At 43.7% G+C, this 12,131-nt stretch overlaps 1 protein-coding gene across 4 annotated transcripts in view; it reads right to left on the bottom strand.

Annotated features, from left to right (window-relative positions):
* Window positions 1–12,131, bottom strand: part of RUNX2 (RUNX family transcription factor 2) — a 225,657-nt gene that overhangs the window by 83,929 nt on the left and 129,597 nt on the right. For all 4 annotated transcript variants that reach the window (XM_064411663.1, XM_064411664.1, XM_064411666.1 and 1 more), the window contains one exon: window positions 11,020–11,181. In XM_064411663.1, coding sequence (XP_064267733.1) covers window positions 11,020–11,181 — 162 coding nt within the window. The remainder of the gene's footprint in view (window positions 1–11,019; window positions 11,182–12,131) is intronic.

The raw sequence follows: 12,131 nt of genomic DNA, 5'->3' as shown, positions 1-12,131 counted from the left end.
GTCCTGTACCTGTGCTTCAAACTGGTTTTCCAAGCAAGTCCATTGTGAAGCCTAATTAATAAATGCAACCAAGATGGACATACCTTTAGCTGCTGGCTTTATAATATTCTGCCAATTCTAAACAGTATCTGTTTAATAGGAAAGGGCATTAAAAAGCAGCAATGCCTATGGATCAGACAGTGATAGCCCAGATAAACATTAAAAATAACGAGTGGAAACCACACATGTGGCATCACTAGAGCTTGTATAGGGGCTTTTCATCTCAGCTAAATGAAAGAGGCTTTGTGGGTATCGCTCCCAACCCAAGCATACCACCTTTCACTGCTCACTGCCAGAGATTTGTGATGTTAACAGATGGAAAGATTGCCATGAGATGCCCTACCCCTCCAATTTGCTTTCAGAATTGATTCTTGGTTTAAAATCTTCAGGCTGTTTTCTCTGCCAATGCTCCCCTTTCTTACTATTGCTCGTCTTTCTCACACAAGCCCGAGGAGGCTTCTTCTAGCTGCCTATGCCTAATCCCAAATTACAAAATAACATATTACAGCACTCATGGCTACCACAGGATAAAAGATCAAATGCATGATTAGAGAGACTTTTGGGAACAACAACTGGGAAGTTTGGAGACAACATGGCCCAGACAGGGCTGAGCACACAGCACACTGACTCCTCTCCTCCTCCAAATGCACCTTTAAACCACCACAAAATCCCCTGCATTAAGTGCATGATGATACCTCTCTTGTCAGAACTAAACTTCTTCACACAATGAGAACATTGCCTGGTCCAGGTAATCCCAGGAGTTTAACACAGTTTCAGCTATTTGCAAATTTGACTATGGAATAATTAGGATTGTGGCAAGCAAAGAGGCTGCTCTGGCTGGGTGTCTGCTCCCCAACAGGGCCACAGCATCAGCTCTGAGCTTTGCTTTTGACAATGGAAATGCAAATTAAACCTGAGAGGAAAAACTTCCATGGCTATAGTTTTTGTTCCTTAAAATAGAAGATTAAACAGTCCAGGAAAACTAAGGGAGGACATGCATCCAACTGTTTTATTCCTTTATCTCCATCTAGGGTGGTGTCTCAGAAATTAAATTCATTTTGTTAGGACTTTGCAATTGAGCAAACACAAGGGCAGAAAATTCCTAAAGGAATTGCAGAAGCCCATAAAGTCAGTGAAAAATGCTTTCCCAGTTAGTTTTTTCAGGTGTGTTGGAAAAGTAGAGTGCCACTATCAATTCAACCAAAAATAACACCTTTTCAGCAGATACAGTAGGAGTATGGCTGAATAGGAAAGGGAACTTCCAGGATTTGATAGATTATAGTGAAGCCACAGCAAACTGAATTGACCAAAATATTTCTTCACAGTTCTGTCCCACACCAGCTTGTGGCTTCTGCCACCTCCCTGAGACCCACCACAGCCTCCTGTCCTACCCACCTCTATGTACCTGTCACCAACACAGGAACACAAGAGACCCTCAGAAATCAAAATCAGTGCTGTGTTCTGGCAGACAAAGTTATAGCAAAGTTCTAGCAAGTTCAAAAGAGTGGACTAAAGTTAGACAAATTCAGTCTGGTAATAAGAACCAAATTTCAAAGTGAGGTTCATCAGCATCTGTAACCAAAGGCAGTGGTGGGTTTTGCTTCCCTGGAAATTTTTCAGAGAAGCTCAGCTGAGTGTTTGGGCTTTGTTTTTTTTCAAAGGTTGCCCTCAAGTTCAAATGAGAGCTAATTTGGGGAAATCTTACACCTGGGTTCAAAGTAGATGTTCACATGGGCTTCACTGACAATAATAAATGAATTTATATATCCGTGGAGATCTGCTTATGTCAAATTATTCTTCTCTGTGCCTCATAGATGAAGCTTCACCAGTGCTAAAAATCCTCACATTCCACAAAAACTCCTTGGACACAGCAGCACCTTCAAGCACCACGTGGGTACAGGGTTGGGTGCTCCCTGAGGGGCCACTCCACCACCTGCACACTGCTCCTGCAGACACGGGGAAACTGTCCCAAGCTCAGGAAGGCATCTCCTGCTTTTGATCCCTTGCCTCACTCTTTTGAGTCAGTCTGAAAGCAAACATTAAGAGATTTCCAGATTAGTGTCCCCAAATACACTCCCTTCACGCATGTGAAATAGTTCCTTCTCCCTTAATAACATCCTTCGTGGCCCACGTGAAGGTGTGTTCCTTTATTTTATCTCATCCATCTTCGTCTTCTTCACTGCCTATATTGTTTGCTTTTGTACAACCACAGAAAAGCTGAGCCATTTGCATGGATCTTGCCTTTCCTTTTGTACCAATATCGGCCCAGTATCACCAGTATCAAAGCTCTTTGAAATATGACAGCCAAGCTGGCAGGACACCAGGTTCTTTTCTGCTAAAACATTTGTCAAGAGAGGAAGAGATTTGGTCATGAGTAAAATGGGGCCAACAACCATACTAAACCACTTCAAAAAGGCGTTTTTGAAGCTCTGCTGGGATCTAACACTTCCTTGCTGACCAAATTCAGTGTGGTCAAATTCTGAATGGCCAGAAATGAGCGGAAATTTCAGTGAAAACCAAGGCAGCTCCAGCTATTTCTACCAGCAGCAGTTTTTACCTCTTGAATTATACTTTTTCGTGCAAAATTTGCAGAATTTAAACCATTCAGCTCCTAAAGGACATATGATACTCCTCTACCTTACCTTCTACCAAACACAGTCACAGTCTGAGAAGGACCAAATTCTCCAACATTTATGGAACCATTTAGTAAATTCATATTGGGCAATTAATCAAACCCAATTCAATGCCACAAAGACACAAGGCCACAAAGACTTAAGGGCAACATCATAGAATCACAGAATGGTTTAGGTTGGAAAGGGCCCTTTAAAAGTCACCTAGTCCAACCCTCCTGCCATGGGCAGCAGCATTTTCAACTAGATCAGGTTGCTCAGAGTTCCATTCAACCTGGCCTTGAATGTTTCCAGAGATGGGTTATCCACCACCTCTCTGGGCAGCCTGTGTCAGTATTTTGCCATCCTCACACTGATGACTTCCTCATGTCTGATCTAAATCAGTTTAAAGCCATTCCCCCCTTGCACTGTCACTCCATGCTCTTGTCAGAAGTCTCTCCCCAGCTTCCTTGTGGGCTTGTGAGGGGAGGGGGGTAAATAAGTGGATCTGACCACCCTGTATGTACCAGAGAGCTTCACACATGAAGATCCATTTCCTCTCCACATCAGCACACATGTGAGCCTGCCTCAGCTGCCATCGCTGGCTCCATCCTAGGTAGAAAATTAACAGCAATTCCACAAAGGGAAGGGGGAAATCATCAAACGCCTTTGCAGAAGGATGAAACAAAGAGCTCGATCCCACAGCCTTCCTGTTAGAGGCTTATTGACTTTATTGGGAACACACATCTAGGTAGTGGCTCAGGATCTGTCCCTTTGGAAGTCTGGAATTGAGGACCCAGTTGCCCCACTAACAATTAGCATTCTGTTTACAAAACCCAGCAGAGTCAGTAAGAATAATCATTACAAAACATGCTCAGACTGTGATTCCGGTTTAAGTTAATATAATTTTAATGAGTTCTTCAGAAAAAGCCTGGCACTTATGGAAAATTTCCTTAATTAATATCAGACCCTAAATTAGTAATAAAAAAAAGCCCTGAATATCATTTGGTCTCAAGCTGGAACTAAAGTATGTTTTGGCATCATTACTAACTGTTAGCAGCAAGTTCTGGAAACAGATGCAAATCTTGATATGTGTCCTAAATATAAAACACATTGCAAAAAAAGCTCAGATAAAAATATATCTATACATCCACATATATTTGAGTGTGCTATTTCCTGCCTGTATCAGCAACAAATTTATTCCATTTCAAAACATTCCACTTGTTTCTTTTCAGTACTTTCTAAAATCCCTTATTTCAGGAATAAAACTCCTTCCCTCTGCCTTCATTTTTCCTGTTTATTTCCTCTCCCAACAGCCGTTTTAAGTAAATGAAAAGGGCTTAAAGACACGCATTGTAACATTCAAACATCTGAAAATCAGCCCACTTGTTTTACCACCTAAATATGGGCATAGGTGCCTAATTTGAGGCCACCCACGCTAGAAAAATTTGAGGTAGGGATCATGCAACGCATCTTCTGGACAATTACTCCAATGAGGGATTCAGCCCAGTGGAGAGGCTGCTACTGAAAGCCCACAGACGAGTGCCAAGGTGCTGAGATTCCCAGGTGGCACCAAGTGGGCAGGAGACTAAAAATGGAAAACCTGCGGTAAACAAAATAAATAGAACCACTGAAAAATAATGAAAAAAAAAAAAAGAAAAAGGAAGGCGAGTTACAAGTTTAGGGAAGGCAGCAAAATGAACGGGTTGTTTCTGAAGGCCTGAGTTCCCCAATTTCTTTACTTTGCCTTGACTCAGTTTCACCTTGCAGGGAAAGCATTGAGCATTAGCAAGGCGAAATGGAGACAGACACAACCTTGAGTCTTTCGGCTTCCATTTAATTAAAAAAAAAAAAAAAAGAAGAAGAAGAAGAACACAGAGTGAAAATTGTTACAGTCACCAAGAAAAACATCCCAGCACAGCGAGCTCACCAGAAACCGAGCTGGCTTCTTGGCTTTGCCAAGAGCCTGAGACAATATTTCTGAAGCGTGAACTGCTCATTCATTGCAGGGGCTGCTCACACCAGGGCCATGCTGGCAATAGCCACAGCATTAACTGTTTCTCTGCTTCCCACAGCACATAAAGAAGAAAAGAACTGTATTTTGGAGACACCACTAGTGCCTTCCCTTATGAAAGGTCCTGCCCTGAAATTTTCTTATTGCCCACAACATTTAATCAAGTTAGCAGGAATTAAGGGATGAAAGCACAGCTACTTCCATGGCCACAGTTTCTACTTAGTTGCTGTAAAGTTTTCTGAGTTTTCTTCTCCTCCTTAGGAGAGGAGAACCTTTATTTCCAAAAACCTTTATTTCCAGAAGTTGTTTCAAAGACCAAATCTCCCCCAAAAGGAAAAATACAGTTAAAAAAATCATGTGAGTATGTGACACTAGAAATATCTAAGGTAATTCACACACAGGGAGAAAAATCCAAGATGACAACCAGTACAGGACCCCAAGAAAAAAAGCCCATCACAGTCAGCCTCTTTCTCATTGACATACAAATACTAAATTCAGAGGTTCATCTGGAGCTGCTTCCATTCCATGTGCTTTTTTTATTATATGATTTTTAGACTAACAAGAATGAAAATTAAATTGTGTAAAAAACCAGTATTGTCCCTGATTAAGGCATGGCTGGCATTGCATTTATACTTGCCAGCCATCAGTGAGTTGGGAGAACAGGAAGGTTTCTTAAATTTCAATTTGAGATGAGGATCCAGGATGGCCCAAAACATTGTAGTGATTTATCTACAGAGCGAGATGAATTAATGGGAAAGTTTGGCTATACACAAACCAGCAAACAGGGTCAGGGCACATTCTCTGGCTCTAAATCTGGTCAGGATGGTCTGGCCACAGATGTAATGTTAAATCCTGACTCCATAATGGGGTGGCTGACTCTGAGCTGCCCACAGGAGCAGGTTCAGGACTCTGCTCGTTTCCAAACCACAGCTGGGACCTGTTTGCGACCATGCTGGCCAACCCCACTCAACACCAGCCTTGCTGACAGCTTAACAGTACTGGTATTTAACAGTCCAGCCCTACCACTGTGTAATTTATTGGTGAAGATACCACTTTCTGGCCATTTTAGTTCAGAGGGATGGGTCTGCAAACTTCTGTTTAGAGCCTGATCCCAGCATCTCTCTCATCTAACTCAGCATGCCCCTGCTCGATGGCACAGTAAATATAAAGACAGCAAAGTCCACCCTGCATCCTCTGGGGAATCCAGCTAGTGGGACAGCAATGTCATGGTGCAAAGGTCCAGCCCAGGCCTCGAAAAGGCATGTTTGGTAATTTGTCCTGCCATTTAGATTCAGTTTTAATTTTCTCATTTGTCATATGGAACCTGTCAAATGCAGACAGGATCTTTCACAGTCAGCACTGAACATGTTTGTGGTACACCTGCAGGACAGGTCCTCCAGTATCTGAAGATCTTGACGCTGCAAGTCTCTCTCAATGGTGGAGCAAAAAGTAAGAGACTTGTGTTTAGACAGAAGGGTGAGTAGGTCCAGGAAAAGTGTAGGGGAAGAAGAAGTCTCCTCACCTTCCCCTTCTCAGGATTCTCAACAAAATTAAAATCAAGCTCAAAGCCTTAAACAGTGGAGAAGGTCGAGGTCAGGGTGAGGTAGGGTTAAACCAGGACTAGAGTGTAATTAGGCTGTGATATGGATATGTTTATGGGACAGTTAAACTGTCTCTTAAATCACCTCAGCAAAGGCAGACTATCAGATCATACATGCCTGTACTTGCACTACTCACCTAGGCTCGCTTCAGAGACAAACAGGCTCTTCCCAGGCACTGCCAGGGACCAGCACAGATCACCTGCAGACCAGTCAAGCCCTGAAAATGCCAGATTGTCCCCACTGATTCAAAAGGGAGTTGGGGCTGAGTGTCTCAGGAATGGATGTCTGCCCTGGGGACATCTATACCCATCCCTCCTTCACCTGCCTGGGAGCAGCCCTCTTTTGACTGCAAGAACAACCCGACCTGTACTCCCTGCTCTGAACCTTCCATGTGGGGAGGACTTGCTGGATCAGCCCCAAAGTGTTATGTAAAACAGCTGTGATGTGTATATTTATATGAATCATATACATTAATTACATAATAGTCACCCATGCTCCCCATCCCACATGCACTTTGGTTATGCATAGGACACAAAGACTGAGTGCATTCACCATGAATCATGCAATAAGACTACATCCCTCAGGCAAACTCTCTCTAAAATGACCCTTTTCTTATATTCCCATGGCTTCCACTACAATATTATTTAATTAAGAATATTAATGTGCTGGGCCACCAACTTTCACTGTCTTCTGGGGAAGTCTGAACAGACAGACATTTTAATAAAATATGGGGAATCCTGCTCTTTTTATGATTGGAACCTTAAGGTAAGGTAATTTCATGGCCTCATGAACTTGTTTCTTTATTTGTTCTTGATATGAACGTGAAACTTCTGGACCACAAAAATAATTGGTTCAAAAGTTGCATGAGTAATGCCAGATAATATTTTTTATGCTTTGCTTTTCAGCTAATGCTGTTGAATATTGCCCAACTACCTGGGATATATAATTGATTAGTTGTAGGTACAAACAGAGCACTGACCCCCAGTTGGAGAATGTAGAAGATGAACACTCGCAGTTTGGCAGCCATGGGCACACATGTGCACGTGCCTGCAGCACGCATGCAAACCTGCCAGTAGTGCAAAGAAATCATCCAAGACACTGACACGACCAGTTCAGCTGCATTGCAGCAGCTGCCTGAGGAGCTCCTCAGGGTTGCAGCCTGCTGCCCTTTTCTCCTCTCCCATGGGACAGGAACTGCATGCACTGCTACAGCAGTGCCCCACCACATCCTGTCTTGCAGCCCCAAACCTCTTCTGATGCTAAGCCTAATCTGGGGTTGAAACACAGGAAACCTCATCACCAAAATTCATGGAATCATTAAGGTTGGAAAACACCATCGTGTCAAACCCAGCATCACCACGTTCAACATTAAACCATGTCCCTAAGGGCCACAGCCATGTGCCTTTTGAACACTCCAGGGATGGTGACTCCACCACTGCCTTGGAAAGACTGTTGCAATGCTTTACCACCATTTCAGTGAAGAATTCTTTTCCTAATATCCAATCTAAACCTCCTCTGGTGCAACTTGAGGCCATTTCCTTTCATCCTATCACTTGCTACTTGGGAGCAGAGCCCAGTCCCACCAGGCTGTACCCTCCTGTCAGGGAGTTGTAGAGAGTGAGAAGGTCCCCCCTGAGCCTTCTTTGCCCCAGTCTGAGCTCCCTCAGCTGCTCCTCATCAGACCTGTGCTCCAGAGCCTTCCCCAGCTCCGTTCCTTCTCTGGACATGCTCCAGCCCCTCAATGTCTTTCTTGTTATTAGGGTCCCAAAAATGAGCAGAGGATTCAAGGTGTGGCTTCACCAGTGCCCAGCACAAGGAGACGGTTCATGTCCTGGTCCTGCTGCCACACCACTGCTGATACAGGCCAGATGCCTTTGGCCTTCTTGTCCACCTGGGCACACTGCTGGCTAATGTATCCATCCCAAGATGGGGAAGAACACCACCGCTTTGGCCATAGGATGAGTGTGGTTTTGGTCAAAGGAAAATGATTAAAAGTAGCTCCTGAAGGCTGCCACTGACAATAAAACCAGGAGCCACTTCTGATTTACTGGATGTTAATATTTTCAACATCTGGGTGAGAACAACTTTAGCAGTTGTCCAGGTAAAGCCATGGAGGCTGGTGGAAAGGCTGGGTGATGTGAAATTAGGGCAGATAGGAAGTTCTGTGCCTGTAGGTGTGACAGCCAAGGCTAAGGGGGAGGTTTTACTCATTTTTCCTCCTGCATGATGTTAAGCAACAGGCAGTAAATATGGCATTCATTAAAATGACCTTGTATACTTTTAACAGCCTCGATAATCAGATTTCTGCCACTGTATCGGAAAGTGACTTTTTTATTCAAGGCCTTATAAAACTCTAATTTCTCCCTCATGCTTTAAAAATGCCTGCAGTTTTCTAAGGAATTTGGTGTTTCTTTGCAGTAATTTTCTACCCTCTTCAAAGTTCTGTTCTTTTCCTAAATATGCATTAAGTAACTGAGTGGTGATTTGCATTTCTTTGAGTATGAGGGATAAACTTCTTGCTGTACAGGGCAACTTAAAACTTGCATTTCTCTCTCTCTTTAGATATAGGAGGTGTTGGATGCTGCCCTCCCTCCCTGTGGCACTGCAAATGGAAACCTTGAGAGGCACTGTCAGGTTTGCAGCTGAAGCTGCAATGTGCCTGCTTGCATCCTAAGCATCCAAGTGGGTCCTTCAGCCAGGAGTGCCTCTCTCTAGTTCTGAGTAGAGCATTTCTATTCTGAATTTCCATTTCTGTCAGCAAACACTGCACACAACCTCTGGCACTTGTGGAAGATCAAAGTCCCCTTTTTTGACTCTTGAATCTAACTGGAAGCAAGATCCCCACACTGGGAAAAGGTCAGGGCATTGCGGAGGCATCGCTCGAGCCCTAGAAAGATGAAGGACAAGAAGCGCAAAGGCAACTGGCCACAGAGCACGGCAGGAAAGTTCAGTCCACGGCCACACAACGTACACAGCCAGGTCTTTTAGTAACTCTGCCTGTGCCCACATGCCAGGCGCTCACGTCTGAATACACACAGACAAGCAAGGGCTGCAGGGCAAGCATGCGGCGTGCAGCTGCCAGGTCCCAGCCGAGCCTCTCCTGCAGGTATTGCCGCGGGCACGATTGCAAAAATAACCCATTCGACAACACAGACCATCAGGAGGCTCTGACTCAAAGGGAACCTGTTTCGGGCCAAACAAAGCATTTCCTCAGCATCAAGCCGATCGAGTTTTTTGACCCAAGTCATGGTGTTGCATGGAGAGCCCACAGGAACCTGCTCCAAAACCCTCCAGCCCTCAGCCCACATGGAGATCTTTGGCATCTCTGTGCAGGCAGAGTGCACTAGGGCTGCAGAGGGGTTTGCAGCTGGCTGTTTGAGAAACAAAGCTTCCCTCCTCCAAGATGAAAGAAATCTAGGACTCTATGCTAATCAAATCCTCCACGCCTGCTGGCTGCAGTTCAGCTTGTCAGGGATGCAGCTCAGTGGAGTGATCAGCATTTCCAGTGCTATGAGCTTGGTGGAAGGGGAAAACACAACAGCAAGAAATTCACCTGGCTGGGAATCAAACAGGTGTATGGCAGCAGCATCCAAGATTATAATAATATCTTGCAAACATGCAAAAAATAGATGTAATAAGACTGATTCTTTGGTTTTCATTAATGAATCATAAAGGCTCTCTTTACATTACACATGCTTTTTTGGCATACGCTGCTAATATTTCCACACTTGCAAGGTTGGAGTTTTAAGACTGAGCCTCCCTCCCCTAAGGTTCCTAGTTTTTGGCAAGAGGTACAAGGTGACTGTGTGCCATGACAGGCTCTTTCTTACTTTGGGGCAATCTGATTACTTTACACAGATGGTTTTATCACTGAGACCATTAGAGGTGAATTGTGCAATATATAAATGTGCATTTGTTTGGTAAAAAAAGTCTCAGTTCCTCACTACTGTCTTCTCTATGTTCCTAAATGTACTTCCTCTCTCCTGCATCATTCCAAAGCACAATTTGTCCAATCTTTACCTTTAAGTGACTCAGCTTGTTTCTGATAGGCTTCTTGAGTACATATTAACTAAGGGAACAGTCTTTCTTGGGTTACTGGATTGAAATAAAGGAGAATGAACCTCAGCCCTAACTACTGAAGAAATAAAGGCATCTATCTGTCAGGATGCCTAGCAACACACATACCACAAAGGTAAAACACCAAAAAATAAGAGCATAACATTTACTTTAAAACACAGAATCACAGAATGGTTTGGGTTGGAAGGGACCTTAAGATCATCTTGTTCCAACCCCTCTGCCATGTGCAGGGACGCCTTCTACTAGACCAAGTTGCTCCAAGCCCCATCCAACCTGGTCTTGAACACTTCCAGGGATGGGGCGGCCACAGCTTTTATGGGAAACCTGTGCCAGTACCTAACAACATGCAAGTAAACATCCTTTTGTAGGGGAAATAAGAAAAAAAAAAAAGAAAGGAAAAAAAAAAGATAATTTGTTCAAAGAATCAGGTTCACAATTTAAAAATAATCTGATTCTAAATGGACCTAAAGTTATTTGAGAGAAACATGTTCAGAGCAACATAGCAGCTCTTCCACACTTTAAAAAAAAAGGGATTTTGAATCCTGCCTGCCATGCAGGAACCCTGGTACCACTGCTGAGGTTTGCTCTCCTTGCCAAGGTTTGTCTGAGGCCACGGAGGCAGCCGCTGCCAGTCCTGTTCCTCTCTGCATAATTGTTTTAGGCAAAACAGAGTCTTTACCTGAGAGGCGTCTGGGCACATCGGTAATGGCTGGAAGTCCCGTGCCTCGAGTGGAGGACAGGGGAGTTGTGGAGTGAATGGACGGTGAAGTCATCTGGCTCAAGTAGGATGGGTAAGACTGGTCATAGGACCATGGCGGGGATGACTGCGCCTGCCTGGGGTCTAGGGGGAAAATAAAAACAAACAAAAAAAAAGAGAATTTTTTTTTTTTTTAAAGGAAGAAAAATTTTAAGGTATCAACAGCCTAATTGAAAGAAGTGAGGGATTACTGAACATAAACACATCAGTACTATGAAGAGTGAGAATGTAATGAAACACAACTTGCTCCTCAACACTCAGCCCTTCCAAGTCTTGGTCTGTGCTTTTCCCTCCCCAGAACAATTTCTGTGGGAAATTAACAGACCAGAGAACAGAGTTTTAAAAGGTCTAGAAGCTGGGATGCAAATTCTTGGTGTCCCTCTTCAAACATATTATACCAAGAGTTGGTATCAGAATCAGAAAGAGGAGCAGACAACAAGAATGAGCCCCAGGTCTGATCTTAGGAAGTGGACTTCATGGAGTCATTACAGTTGGAAAAGACCTCTAAGACCACCGAGTCCAGCACTGCCAGGTCCACTGCTAAACCATGTCTCTAAGTATCACAGCTACAAGTTTTTTAAACACTTTCAGGGATGGTGACTCTACCACTTTCCTGGGCAGCCTGTTCCTGAGCAACCTCTGAGTGAAGAAAATTTTTATAAGATCCAATCTAAATCTCCCCTGGCACAACCTAAGGCCGTTTCCTTCAGAGGTGGGCAGACTCTACAGTCAGCACTTGGCAAACATGTCAAGCTGTTATCCTATTCAAACATCACACAATAGTGTTTTCAGTGCTGAAAATACTACCCAAGGAGAAAAATGTCATTAATCTTATCAGCATTCGTCAAAAAAATGTCACATTTGGATGCTGACCCAATTACTTACAGTACCCTCAATTAGAAAATATGAAACCAAATGGTTTGGGATGACTATCAGAAGCTAATGATACCTGCTGATATATTTGCAACCTCTCACTATGGAGGAAATTCTCTTTAGGATAAACACAGATCAATTTTTGCTGAAGCATTGGTAGA

This window comes from Passer domesticus, chromosome 3 (assembly GCF_036417665.1).
Source record: "Passer domesticus isolate bPasDom1 chromosome 3, bPasDom1.hap1, whole genome shotgun sequence".
In the NCBI taxonomy this organism is placed as follows: Eukaryota; Metazoa; Chordata; class Aves; order Passeriformes; family Passeridae; genus Passer; species Passer domesticus.
This window is presented reverse-complemented; position numbering and strand designations above follow the sequence as displayed.